The sequence below is a fragment of the Musa acuminata genome, chromosome BXJ3-4 (genome assembly GCF_036884655.1).
Source record: "Musa acuminata AAA Group cultivar baxijiao chromosome BXJ3-4, Cavendish_Baxijiao_AAA, whole genome shotgun sequence".
Taxonomy (NCBI): domain Eukaryota; kingdom Viridiplantae; phylum Streptophyta; class Magnoliopsida; order Zingiberales; family Musaceae; genus Musa; species Musa acuminata.
This window is the reverse complement of record NC_088352.1, coordinates 26,710,481-26,724,992: the sequence shown is the minus strand read 5'-3', so window position 1 is coordinate 26,724,992 and position 14,512 is coordinate 26,710,481. Positions and strand designations below refer to the sequence as shown.

At 37.7% G+C, this 14,512-nt stretch overlaps 2 protein-coding genes across 2 annotated transcripts; both read right to left on the bottom strand.

Moving 5' to 3' along the window:
* Nucleotides 1-633: 633 nt before the first annotated feature.
* Nucleotides 634-5,518, bottom strand: LOC103981765 (protein LAX PANICLE 2-like). Its single transcript, XM_009398497.3, has 4 exons — nt 4,678-5,518; nt 4,485-4,535; nt 4,327-4,399; nt 634-995 (listed from the first exon to the last, which is right to left on the bottom strand). The coding sequence occupies exons 1-4, from the start codon at nt 5,256-5,258 to the stop codon at nt 864-866; spliced, it is 837 nt and encodes a 278-aa protein (XP_009396772.2). The 5' UTR covers nt 5,259-5,518; the 3' UTR covers nt 634-863.
* Nucleotides 5,519-7,240: 1,722 nt separating this feature from the next.
* On the bottom strand, nt 7,241-14,282 carry LOC103981767 (probable protein S-acyltransferase 7). The gene is made up of 5 exons (XM_009398498.3): nt 13,945-14,282; nt 11,563-11,745; nt 9,127-9,423; nt 8,517-8,750; nt 7,241-8,426 (listed from the first exon to the last, which is right to left on the bottom strand). Exons 1-5 carry the CDS (start codon nt 14,044-14,046, stop codon nt 7,542-7,544), a joined length of 1,701 nt encoding a protein of 566 aa, XP_009396773.2. The 5' UTR covers nt 14,047-14,282; the 3' UTR covers nt 7,241-7,541.
* Between the last annotated feature and the right edge of the window lie 230 nt (nt 14,283-14,512).

The window sequence follows — 14,512 nt, the reverse complement described above, 5'->3', positions numbered from 1 at the left end:
TTTATACAATCTCCACATGCAGCGGTTCTCTACCAATGACATCGATCCTTGGTAATTATATTTATCTTATAAATAAGATAATTCTCATCAACATTATATCCGAGGATGATCAATGTACATAACCTTATTTCCATATATACATAAGCTATTTACGTCGAGTCAAACTATATCGATGTATTAAAGACTATCCTCCCATGAATATATTGTTGATCATATAAATTTTTATTTATGAAGAAATTATAAAGTATATTTATCACCGTGGGCATGGAGAACCAAATAAGATGTAGCTAATTGCTTCACTAATCGAGCATTAGTCCATCCTAACAAGAAATTGATTTCGATGTTATCCTCGTATCATCAAATAGGATTTTCTTGGAATCATCAAATTGGTCCATAAATTGAGCTAGAATTATTTTTTTTTCTATTATTCCGATGTGTTGAAGAATCTTTGCAATCGACATTGTCGATCGTAATGGTATAATATATTAATTTTAAATTTATTTTATATTTCATACTAATCTGACACTAAAGGGGGAGGAAATATAATCTCCTGAGACATTTATGGTCTTCAGAGTCATGTATCTGTCCAAAAGCCAGCTTTTATTCTTTTATGAAATAGAGGACATGAAAGAATGACATCAAAATGTAAAGATCTTATAAATGAGAACAATATGTTGAATGACTTTTGAGGCATTGACACATGGAATCAGTGAGTCAGAAATAGAAGACACAAACACTGCAAGCCCATTAGCATCTCATTGCATGCCTGAGACTTGCATTATTTTTCCTGGTGGCATCATTGTATGCTGAACTTGATCAGGTGGACAATCTTCCAAGTCAAGAGTGTAAGGAAGAGGTTCTTCCTACCCACTCCTGCTGTAATCGAGGGTTAGGAGATGGTCAGCGATTGCTTCAGTGGAACACCATATCTGATCCCTAATTTGCTGCAGCGACATCGACGGAGGAACCTGCTGGCCTCTACAATAAATCTGCACCTGATGATGCAGCATAGATGTATCAAAAACCAAGAATGACAACATGATTTTGTGGGTTCTCAAAGCACATGATGTAATAGATAGAATTGGTGGTATGAGTACGCATACTGATAGACCTCAAAAATAATTCCTGTAAACAATAAAGGATTTTTTTTTTAATGCATTCAAGTTAATTAACGATATACACCTAAAATATTGATTTGATGATAGCATATTTAGACATATTTTATCAAGACTTATAAGTTTAAAATCTTATTTGATAATTTTTTACATCTAAAATATTGGTTTCATGGTCGCTTATTAGGTATACATACTAAAGGTTGAGGACTTGGAAACTAATCCAATAAATTTTTAAACCGAAAGAATTGATCTAATGATCGACTTACCAAATGTTAAGGATTCGAGATCTTTAATTTTTTTATTATAAATTAGTTTAACTGATAAAAGACCTTATTGTTGATATCATGGTCTTGAGATCGATCTTGTCTAAGGGTTAAAAAAAAACATAATAAAGAATATAACATGCATGACTCAATGGCAGAACAGAATTTCACGAGTCATTCCCTATTTCAAAAATATGTCGCATTCATTATGCGTGGGTTAAAATAATGCCTCTTACGAGATCATCATCTCTTTCCATCAGCTTAAATATAGATGCATAATAGCTTTGTGATCAATACTGTAATGCATGCATCTCTATTTAGATCCTTAATTGAGATATTATAATAAACATATCTCACTTCCTGAATCATTATTTAGTAGTCAATAGTTACTACCTTCATAAGCCAAAAGATTCTAAAAATATTATGTTCTACTTTGTTGAAGCCTCAAATCACTCCTTAAAGATACTTGAACAACATTTCTTATGACATCTCCCTCTCTCTCTCTCTCTCTCTCTCTCTCTCTCTCTCTCTCTCTCTCTCTCTCTACCCACCCACCTAACGTGACACATGCACAAGGGACCAGTCGATGCATGTCTCTCTCACGTCCCCCTCTCATCGCCTCTCCCCTCCTTATCGTAGAAGCAAAACCAACTCCACATTAATCCATCCGCCACCAGTACTCCGCATCTGTTCGATACTTGTCCCACGACCCAACCCCAAGCAAAAGCGAGAGTCATGATGGTGATGATGATGCATGGGTGCACTCGGTGCCTCGTTTTCAGTCGTCCTTTTCGAGTCTGGCCAAGCTTTTGGGGTGGCCCTCTGGGTTTCATGGCCTCACAGATCATGGCTAAGGAGTACCATGCTTTTATCTTTTCCCAGTGTTGCTGCTGCTCCTTCCCTTTCACCAACCTGAGATCTGACAGAAGAATCTTCCGCCAGTGTGCAAGAATGGATAGCCTTTCTCCATTGGCTCTCGCATTGTGGATGGGGGGTGATAGGGCCATTGACATTCCAACAAAGTGCACCACTTGATGGATCCTGCGTCCGGTCGTTCCAGGGGGTTTGTAGTGCCTAATTCTTAGCCATGCTAAGCCCTACGCGAGCATGACCGTGGCAATGCTCCCCTACGTTATCATGACTATGCCAATCATAGCAATGATCTAATAAGTTATCGATACAGAACATGCAGCGAGCAGTACAAGATTGGTATCATCTTGTACGAGTCGATACTGCTTAAAACAAGACAGTATACGTTCTGTAATTATTTGTTTCTAATTTTCTTAAGATTCAGTCTATACCATCGTACCGATATTCGATACACTAGTATGGAACAGTACGATACAAATACCAATCATACAATATCGATATCAATATATATATATATATATATATATATATATATATATATATATATATATATATATATATATATATATAAGACTGTAAACCTTGATTAAACCTTTCATAGCTATGGTTATGAGAAAGAGAGAGTGATTCTTACATTTGGGAATTATGTTAAAATCTAACAACAAAATGTTTAGTCAATGGATAACCACATGAAGTCACTATGCTTCAATCGGTAAACAATCCCTAATCATTCATAACCTACTTGTTCTCAGCTGATTAATCCATGGGCAGCAAGAAAGGGGCATGACATCTTGAGATAAGTAGCATTGTATTCCTTGTGTTGACCTCGGACATGAATTAAACATAACATGACATGATTGTGAGGCAAAATGTTATTAATGTTGACTATAGCTCTCTGTACCTCACCTACTCAATTGTAGGCAAACAAGGAATTTATTTGATTTATACAAAATTAAACTGCAACAAGAGATGTCAAGAAGCATGTCCAATTTTTAATGTAGAGTTGACCTCGAAATTATAGGGGCACATCACCTGGCAAGCATATTTCTTAGGCTAAAGGAATGGTGTTCATGTCATGATATTCCAAACTAACCTCATGTAATTGCAGAAACTAAGAAATGAACATTATGATTATCAAAAGCACGCATCTCCTTTTGCATGAAACAGATTCCTACAAGAATTGGGAATTATCACATCTCTAACTGATGGATGTGATCGAATGTATTTTATATTTCCTAAGATGAAGAATTTAGTAGGTAAAGGAGTATGACAATTTAACCCCAAAAATGAAAAAGAATGGAGAAAAAGAAAAGGAAAAGGACTTCATAGCTGTATGTTTTCTGTAGATAGATAGATAGATAGATAGATAGATAGAGAAAGAGAGAGAGAGAGAGAGAGAGTTGCAAATTCTACACTAGTGTCTTGACTCTCTCATATTGATGGGCTAATGCATGAAGAACTACAACATTAATATATTGGCACCAAGGTGGAAAACAATCTTTAACAGTACAGGACATCATTGCTATATTCTTCCAATCATTAATGTACAATTGGGACCAACCAAAGTGTTGCTAATATACTGGTCCCTCTTGTCAACAATGTAAGTTGGTACTCTGGCAAGCCAAAAAGCTTATACTGGAGTCAGGATCACTCAAGCATTTCCCTAAATAGATTTTAGCAACAACAAGGAGAAGAATCAAGGTATAAATGTATATATTTTTTGTCAGGCAAACAAATTAAGTGTGTAGACACTCACTACCAAGAAAACATGTAATCATGGGACTCCTCGCACTGTGCCTAAAAGCAACCAGAGAGCTATACTGTACATCCCAATATGAGGTTTGTAGACACCATACTTGTCCATCTCAAGTGACACTGTGTGGAGGAGGATTGTTTTCTGAGATTAGACACTGTTACAGGGATTGATATATCTGATAGCTTGCAGTTAGTTCTTCTATGATATCCAATGCAGGTATGCATTGCATTGCATGTCCAAAAGATGAACACAGAATGCCCAAAAGCAACTAACAATCACTTTATATTGATAAGCTGAAACATGTAGAGCATGTGGAGAGTACCTCATGTCCATCCTCCAAGCCAAGCTTATTGGCTAAGTATTTCATCAGTGCTCTCGCCGTCATCCTCCCATCCCTACGACAAGAACTCCTATTAATTCCATGCCATCAAATTCACGAACCAGAAGGTGAAAAATGAATACAAAGGCAAGTGTGGATACTTCATCCTTAGATAGCTCTTAGATATTTGACGGAGAAAGGGTTGCTTTCCTCTGCATTTAGATAACAAAAAGCATGCAACCATTATAAACAAAGATTTCAAAACTGAATCGACAAAGAGAGAGACTGAAAGATGGGATTCAGACGAAGTGGTAAGGAGAAGTTCTATCATGCACTCAGAAACCCTCAACTCACTGGTTCTGTGCAGCTCTGAGCACCAGCCACATCCCCGCCTGCGGCCTCCGTGGTGGGCTGACCACCCTAACCTCGCTACCGGTGGCCACGGACGACAGTCTCAAGCTACTTGATGGAATTGGCGGTGGAGCCATGCTCAAACTACTTGCGCTTGGACTCGGACTTCGAAGCCTCCACGTACGGCCGTATCCTGCCGTCGCCGCTGCCGGATGCGATGGTGCCATTGCGGTGAAGCCAGGAAGTTGCAGCGGCGACCACTCTATGGGACGTCCGGCTGACGGTCCATCGGAGAACAAGTTCATCTCTACTAGATCGCGACGCCCACGGCTAGTGCCTGCCGTCGGATCGCTACCAGTGCCAAGTCGGAGCCACCCTTGGTAGCTCCGGCCAGCTTCTTCAGATGTAGCCCTTTCTGCTTCTTGCTTCTCCTCCTCCTCCTCCTCCTGCTCATTGTTGCCACCACTTTGAGCGGCCTTTTCGGCCATCAGGCCCGATATTTCAAAGACCTCAACTCCAGTTCGATCAAAGAAGCCCCCATAGCCATCGCAGTGTCGTCGTCGGAGGTTCGGAGCAGGAGCCATCCTGTCATAGTGATCCCTGCAGCTTCATCAACGACTTTTGATCCTTCATATATCAAAGATGATACCACCACGGGCTCACTGACCCCTAGAACATCATCAGGTCATGAAGGTGTAGCTGATAACAGAAGTGGATGTTGGATGGAGGCGAAGCAGCAGCCATAAGGGTAAAGGCAACCTCCTCTCACCTCGTCTTGTCGAAACCTAGAATAAGATTCGAGGCCTTCAAGATCTAACTTTCCTTTCAAGTCCTTGAGGATGAGATTTTCTGATATGAAGATGACTTTATAGTTGGGGGAGAGAGAGAGATGTTCTGATGGCTTTAGATAAGTATTGGTCATCTTTAATTAGAGGGCATCAACAGTACAAATGCCATTGCTACATGTAACTACAGTGCTAATTCTGGATCATAGAATTATGTGATGTATCACAGCAGCATGAGACAGCAAGTATGCTTGCTGTGGAGTTAAAATATGGAACCCACATGGACACTTGTTGTTGAGTAATAATTAGAATACCTTTGTAGTTGGGGTATTCGTGTTGCAATAATTTAGATTAGTTTTCCACTAATAAATGCTCACCAAGTGATGAGACAAGACAAAAGATATGGTTGACATCTCATCATTTGAGCTAGTTTCAATATGAACCTCCCTCCTCCTTGCAAAAGGAATCATGCATCATTATAAATCGACAAGAGTAAAACTCTAAATATCCTCACCAAATTCTTTGTCTTATCACATCAACATTCTTAATTTGTCACATGTTCAATAAAGTATGGGCTTAAGTTAATATTTGGCAGTACATTATTCGAATCAGATGGTTAATTTTCTATTCCCCTCCTGTTCTTACAATATATGATGCATGTAGAGTATATGTAGTAAGGAAAACATTTATAACATATAATATAGTTCTTCTTGATCAATATCCTTTCACCTAGTTGATCTAAGGTAGTTGTATAAGTTCGTTCATGATCCTTTCTCATTAACACTCTTTTTCTTTTTCTCTTTACATTTGTTTTTAATCCAATTGGACTTGATACTTCGGATAGCAAACAGGCCATGGTTTGTCTGCATGCCTATGCCTTACACCAAGACGCGCTCTCATCTCTGACTGATGGCTGTGGCCTTCATCGTTGCAGTGTGATGCTCACAACTCTTGTGATCCTGCATTAATTAATATCTTGCGAGTATAAAGATTGCCAACTTATTTGCATGCATGAAATTTGATGGTGACCCATAATATGACTATATCCGAAATTGAGAACTATTATAGGAGAGTGAGATATCATAATACAAAAGAAATTGGTAGACGACAGAGCTCATAGCGACAGCGATGAACAATTGAGAACAATAATCAGACTTTAAAACTATTTCTTAATTTTCTATGAAAAATAAATTGAATGTGTGAATTATGAATTTAATTGAGTCTTTTGGTCTTTACTATTAAGGTTTGTTGGGAAGTTTACTGTATGCAAAAAAATAATAATAATATGAAATTAAGGTTTGAAAGTTTTGTTTAACAAAAATATTTACTCTGGATTATGTTCAATAATTAGATGTTGTCCAATAATGTGCAGTCAGAGAGTGTCAATGGCGGACGCTGCCCATCATAAACTGTACATTCACAGAACTTGCTTTGATTTGTACATTTGAAGGCGACTTCAAGAACTGCATAAATCCTTACTGCTTTGATTGAAAAAACAAAAGGAACAAATGATCGATCTACAGGCAATTGAAATGATAAGATGTACATCCACTGAACTTGCTTTCTAATATTCCTAAATATACGAGTGTTCAAAGCTTTTCTGGAGAAGGTCTTCCTGGTTGCAAATAAAAGCATACTGATCAAGAACAGATGCTTTAATCTATGGCAAAATACTGTGTGGTAATTGACTGCCACTTCCTAAACACTACTTCATGTGCTATAATCTGTTTGAAGTTAATAAAGATAAAGATGGAGAAAAAAAAGAGAACCAGCTCGGCGACTTCAGCAAAGAATTGTAATGTTGCCATTGAGAATCATATACTGCACAGAGTTGGAAAAGAAATAGTTACATACACTAATGATACTAAAGTCAAGTCCTTCCAACATCAAATCACAAGACAATATAGAGCACAACTGCGACAACCAACCGGGGTAAAGAGCAAAGAAAATCACAGAACCATATCAGTTAATTGCAATCTTCTAGAGATACAATGATTCATTCCCTCCTTGAAACATGAACACCACGAGAAGCATTGTAATGTGCTCCACATGCATAATATCCCTTGCTTCAACCATTCGAGTCTATTTATTTCCAGCAGAAGTGCCACTGCCATTTTCCTTCCTTTTCGACTCCCCCAATCCAGCAGCCAAAGCCAGAACCTCAGGTGTCATCTCCCAGCTTCCGCTTCTGCGCACCCAACTCAAATGTCTTGGGTGCAATGCAGTTCTCTCTAAAACAGCCTCTGGAGGCAAAGCTTCCTTGCTTAAATCTGGGGACATATCATGAAGCACACCATGCATGTCATCTAACATCTTGGTATAACCCGAATACGATGGGTGAAATGGAGTTCTCCTGACCACAGCCTCCTTCCTTAACTCTGGGGATACAACATCCAGTCCGTCATTTATGTCATCTAGCGTCTTGGTATAACTCGAATGCATTGGGTGCAATGGAGTTCTCCCGACCACAGCCTCTGGAGACAAAGCCTCCTTCCTTAAATCTGAGGATACAACGTCCAGTCTGTCATTCATGTCATCTAACATCCCGGTATAACTCGAATGCATTGTGTGCAATGGAGTTCTCCCGATGACAGCCTCTGGAGGCAAAGCCTCCTTGCTTAAATCTGGGGACAGAACACCGAGTCCACCATTCATGGCATCCAACATCTTGGTATCATTTATACCTTCTTCCAAGTCGCCTACATGTGCTAGTGCCCTAGCTTCATCCCATGATATGGGCTTCCTACCCATTTCGATGTCACCCAAAGCTTTGCCCATGTTTGGGCTCAGAAAACCTTGTCCTGCTGGCTGTGGCTGTAAGCCTTGTTCTTGCGGCACCCTTCCCCTAAAGTTGTTCTTTGAAGGAGGGATGCTTGTGAAAAAAATCTCTTTGAAATTCTCCACCACTCCTTTGTTGTATGGGTTAGCTCGCCGATCATAACGGTACCTGAAGTTCTCGTATGTTGTCTACCAGAAAAGAGAATAGATTATTAAACATTACCATAGAATAATATCATCGATTATTAAATTTTCCATCAAGCAAGATACTTAATTTACCTGGTTGGTGCTCATGAGATATAAATGGAAGACGGACAAGCCACCAACAAACCATACTGATAGGAAAGTATAAATTATTAAAACTATGGAAGCTGGAGTCTTGACCATTGCTCTCCAAATGGATGTTTGTTCAGCATCTCTGATACTTATTATATACACCCAGCAAAACCCAAAGACGTAGAGGCAGAGTAAGGTTGTCGAGAAGACAAACATATAGAAGAATCGATAATTCCGCTGCACCAAAAAGGCAAAGATGAACAATTAATAAAACTAGAAGAATTGATAGTTCCGCTGCATCAAAAAGATAAAGATGAACATTAACAAAACTAAGACTAGGTAAAATAGAAATGAAAAAGGTCATCAATTATGACCCAGAATATAGAAATGATCATCTCTACTGAAGAAAAGTCATCCATGTAGTGAGGGAAAGTTATGACACGTCAATCATCGACTCCCGCCGGTTTAGCACTCGCATGCTTGGAAATTGGAATATCAACTATTTAAGAAGGTTCCTTTTACCTAAAACATAATTCATTTTCTAGTTGCATTTCAAGTGACTCAATAGAGAATATAATGTTTCAAGCAGCTATATCCAAGATATGAAACATACAATCCCTATGCATTGCCCCACCCATGGGCAGTGATGGTCAAACCGTTCCACACAATTATTGCAGATTGAGCAATGAGAGCAGCGAGGAGGTCGATAAAGCATGCAGGTGTCACAGTATTTGATCTTCACAGTGATCCCATTCACAATGACATCCTTGGTTCGGGGTAACCGCAATTGTGGAGTTTGGACACCTCCAACTTCACTGTCTCCACCATTAGTTTCAGGTTCTGGTGGATGTGTATTTCGGGGAATGATACCCGGATCTCTACCAGAGGTAACTAGTAGAAGAGACAAATCCTGAAATCAAGAGTCATAGGTTCATTTAGTAAAATACACAAGAACAAAATTAATTCGATTAAATCAAGAATATGCAATCAGGAAATTTCAGTACGATGCTAAGGCTTTGTTATGACCAAGCATGACAATCTAAACCAGAAGATACTTACCTTGAAGCCATCTTGCAAAAACAAACACGGCATATGGTAAAAGCCTTTCAAATCTTAATTATGCAGGAAAACCATCCTCCAAACTAGCACATGATGAATTTTATAAGAATTCATGATTGTAGTTAACAAACTTCAAGGTCAAGGTTGCATTCAAGAATCTCTAGATCATGTCTGTGAAATGAAAAACCTAATTGGGGAATCGATTCAAAGTTTTGCAGGTTTAATCAATACTGACTTTTATCTATCAAAAGCTTATAGATGCCCTGAAATTTAATTATGTCAGTAAACTGTCCTCCAAATTAGCACACAAAGAATCTCACTAGAAGTCAACCAGCTTTAAGGTCAAAATTGCAGTCTCAAATCTCTAAGTCATGCATACCAAATCAAAAACCTAATTTAGCTCATGTGTAAAATCAATTAAGAGTCTCATGGGGTTAGTCAATACTCCATCTTTGTTAATTTTTGTTATCTATCTCATTCAGAGAGGACATAAGATAACAGGAAAAAGAATATAACAATCATGCAGGGTACACATTAGTTTATGTGCATCGCACCATCGCTAGCTGTCTCATGGGGTTAGTCAATACTCCATCTTTTTTAATTTTTGTTATCTATCTCATTCAGAGCAGACATAAGATAACAGGAAAAAGAATGTAACAATCATGCAGGGTACACCTTAGTTTATGAGCATCGCACTATCGGTCGCTCTCAATCTGTAGACTAACCAAAATGTGCACCGCTCATTAAATGCACATGCAGGCTGTGCAGAATCATTAAGTCCATATATGATTCTGGGTTATTTGGCAAATTCCATACCAAACAATGACTAATCCCCCCCCTTGCTCAGTAGTGATAAACTATTGCTCCCCATTGACATATATAATTCAAATTGCAATGAATATTTTGAACTACAATGTGCAAAGAATGTTTGGTGGTCCTTGCATCACCAATCCAATCAGTTGAAGGATGCATAAGTTCTTTGGAATCTTAAAAATAATAAAAGTGCAACAGAAAAATAGACATTGCAATGTAAGGATATATATATATATATATATATATATATAATCCACATCAAAACACCACTTGCGATCAACACCAAGCACATTGCAAGTTGAATACCATGGAGAGTTGTCAAAAGAATCAACATATCATCATTTGATGATTTGTAACTTCCAACTTTACTTCCAAACGACCAATGTACTTATAAACAGGTCAATAGGACAAGCGATACCAAAGTAATTGGTTTAAAAAATAGAACCAATTCATAACATGACATTTAGGAATTCATGATTAAATAAAAAATCATTGTTTCTGTATCACATCATTAACTATGTGTCGTACCCACCACTGATCAAAAAAGTAAAAATACCTATGACGGCATGACCTATAACAAAATTGCTCATTTTCAGAAAAAAAAATGCAATTCAATTGTCATATAAAGCAGAAATAACCCAAGAGAAAGAAAATTAATCTAGAAAAAGATGCACAATCATTAAGAAACTATTTTGCAGCTGCAGATTCATTATTTTTAAACCAAGGAGATAGTTTAATGCTAAAAAATGCAATAGAACATGATATTTATTAGGGCAAAAAACTGTAAAGAAAAATTAGGGAAAAAAATAAAGAAGTTTATATAACATGCCTAAACAGAAACTGAAGAATGAATACCATCATTAATTCATATACAACCCCAACCCAAAGGGAGTGGGAGATCAAGCTCATCAAGCACCAACCTGATCCAGATCATGCTGCACAAGATTTTGACAGCATAAACTAGTTTTTCAGGAAAAACTAAGAGCACCATTGTCTTAAACATATACAACAACTTTAAGAATCATATGACAGCAATAAATTTGGCAATTGGATGCATATGTTTCAATTTCCTTCCTTGGACTCGACATCAATATAGTATTCTTCATATTTCAAAAGCCAAATCAAGCATCTAGTTACATAAAGGAAAAAACAAGAGGAATGAGGATGTGATACTTACATATAATGTGAAAACAACAGCTACTATCATTATTGATATTCCCAAATTATGAGAAAAGTCATCCATTAGTTTTCTAGCAACAAATACACAAAAGATGGAGACCGGTGCCACAATGAGAAAAATGGTGAGAAACAAGGATGATGCATCAGGTCCAAATATAAACCTCCCTTGAAGAAAAAATATCTGCAAAAAATATGAAAAAAAACAGATTAAATCAAAAGAAAATCATGCATCATATTTCCTGCACAGCTTTAGTAAGATAAACAAAGAAAAAAAAATGAATAGCACAAAGACTTGATAATTATAACTAAATAGTGGACTCAAAACTTAGATTCTGAAGCTGAGGTTTAAAATGTAAAGCTAGTTGATGATAGAAATACAAGAGCTTATAAGGCCACAAGATATAAAAAAGAATAAAAATAATTGTTGCGCCCAATGAATAGATTTTGGTAAAAATCATTAATTCAAGAAAGTTGTAGTTAGAGGCAAGAGTGCCAACTAGGGAAATATTTGAAGGTAATCTAAGAAAAATGGATGTTTTGTTGAGGGCAAAAGAGCAGTTAAGTAAAAGCAAGGTCGCCAAAAAGCAAGCTAAGGCAGCAGGAATATTATTTCTGAAGAGGAATACAAGGGTGAAAAAAGAAGACAAGGGAACCAAAGGAGAAACATACGAAAAGCTATGATGTTTCTCTTCTATTATATAATTTAACATACAAAAATTCTAAGCCAATTTATTATATTTAAATGACAATCAACAAAAAGTGGTAGCAAAATTCTTCTCCATGACGATCAAGAAATCAAAGAAAAAGATGAACACTAAACATACTAACATACTACTATTACTATATTCACAAAAACAAATCAAATTCAGAAAGACTCACTACCTATGAGACATATGCCTAGAAAAAGAATTCTGAGAGTTAATACATAACAAAAGCAATTCAAATTCAGAAAGACTCAGTACCTACGAGACATATGCTTGGAAAAAGAATTCTCAGATTTAATATGTAACAAACAAATTACTTGAACAATATTGATCAAAAGTTTAGTTGCTTCTACATGAACTTCACAGGATCATCAGACAGTTACTGGATTTCTTGAAATAATTTCTTGTAAACAAGCTGTCTCAATTATTTGGGGTCATCTACATGGATCTCCTCCTGCCACTGAGCCTTGTACAAATTACAAAGCAAGAGCACTTTTCCAATTTTCGACTATCCTCCACAAGGTTTGAAATGGTATAAATTTCTGTAGTCAATTAGCCATAATACATACTGCCTATTTGTAAAAAATAATAAGTAATCTTGAAGATCTTCTTACTCCAAACCATCCTGCTGAAACAGCAACAAATCACTACCGAGTTTCAATTCAGCAGCCAACTACTTTCTTATATGCATACAGAAGTTGGAAAATTAAGCATGCAGTTCATAGATCCATAAATCTCTCACTGAGAATTTTTATGCTGTGTCAGTGGCCTTGTCTTATCAAAGAAACTATTCTACATGTGCTAATGATACTAATTAGCTAAATGTGCATGAAAATTGAATATTTCTTATTTACAATCCTCAGGCTCCAGTTGTCTGCTAAGAGAGATGAAAATTTGAAGGAGAAAAAAAAAAGACAGTGAACGGGAAAAAAAAAAGAAAATTTGTCTCTTTTTGTAATTTGGTTGAAAAGAATAATTAGGAAGAAAGATGCAGAAAAGCCATCAGGATACTGGTTAGTTGTTGTAATCAACATAGCATTTGCTTCAAAACAAAATTTTAGGCCACCTAGATATATTTTAAATTAACTAAGCATCCATATTCTTGTCAATAATTTTCTTTTGATGCCAAACAATGGACAATCAAATTATTCCATAACAAACATTCTCTCTCATTTACTGAGAAATTAAACAGAATCAGGGACAACTCAAACAAGAAGAAAAGATGTCCAGGCGCACGACTTACCTGTGTCTCAATACAAACTTTTAAACTCTCTTGTTCGGAGCACATTAATGAGACACTGATAAGGAAATTGGTGGTAAATCAAAGAATTGAAACTGAACTTAAGCTGCATTTAGTTGGCAGATGACTATATTAATGATGATACAAAATGCCAACACATGAACTGTTTAATAATGAATAAAAAAACCGGAAGTTCATAACTCGGCATGGTACTTGGCTCCATGACTATTCGAAGATGAGGAATTCCTGCGTCTAGCTTACAATGTCCTCATAAACCAATATCGGAATAATCTTCCAATAAATTTTCCTCCCTTTTCCTATCGATATCGGAATAATCTTACAATAAAACCATAATTTTGGGATTAGCAGGATACGAGGGATCGAACTACACATCCGCAGACTGGTACAAAAACATAGTGAGAGACGGCCGACTTACGTTGCTGCCCTTCCAAGCCTGGTAAACCCTCGGTGCCTCCGCATCATCCAACACTCCGGAGGTGATCGTACCGGAGCCCCGAGAAGGCGGGGCAATATGCATCGTCTTTCGCCGGCCCCTTCACCTTTCTGCGGAACAAGCCAGATCTGCTGAGAACAGCCGCGGAACGAACAGAACGAAAAGAAGGCAGACGGGGGATCCTTCCTAGGCCTCGGGCTTCCTCCCCGCCATCGCCGCCCGCCGCAGACGCCGCCGCCCAAGCGTTAGATCTCGCCGCCGCCACCGTCGGCGCACTCAAACCTTCGGTCCGCTTTTACACCCCCGACAAGGGAGGTGGGAATCATAAAAAAATATTATAGTAAAATAATATTTTTCTAGTACCCGTCGATCCCCACTTGCCACACCTACTCCTTATTCATTGGACGTCGTTTCATTTGGGGCCCACTATGCCAATTACGAGAGGCGGGTAGGGTTTACGGGAAGTAAAGTTGAAATTTTGCTGTAAAGAAAAAAAAAAAGAAAGAGCTGAGGGCCCCACCGTTGGCTGCGTAATTCAATATTTCTCTTC

Coding starts and splice junctions, on each gene's coding strand:
- LOC103981765 (XM_009398497.3), bottom strand. CDS start 5,258: ATGGCTCCTGCTCCGAACCTCCGACGACGACACTGCGATGGCTATGGG. Junction 4,536..4,677: donor CTCAGAGCTGCACAGAACCA/GTGAGTTGAGGG, acceptor ATCTAAATGCAG/AGGAAAGCAACCCTTTCTCC. Junction 4,400..4,484: donor AAGAGCTATCTAAGGATGAA/GTATCCACACTT, acceptor TTCTTGTCGTAG/GGATGGGAGGATGACGGCGA.
- LOC103981767 (XM_009398498.3), bottom strand. CDS start 14,046: ATGCATATTGCCCCGCCTTCTCGGGGCTCCGGTACGATCACCTCCGGA. Junction 9,424..11,562: donor CTGTTGTTTTCACATTATAT/GTAAGTATCACA, acceptor TCTTGATTTCAG/GATTTGTCTCTTCTACTAGT. Junction 8,427..8,516: donor ATCTCATGAGCACCAACCAG/GTAAATTAAGTA, acceptor CTTTTCTGGTAG/ACAACATACGAGAACTTCAG.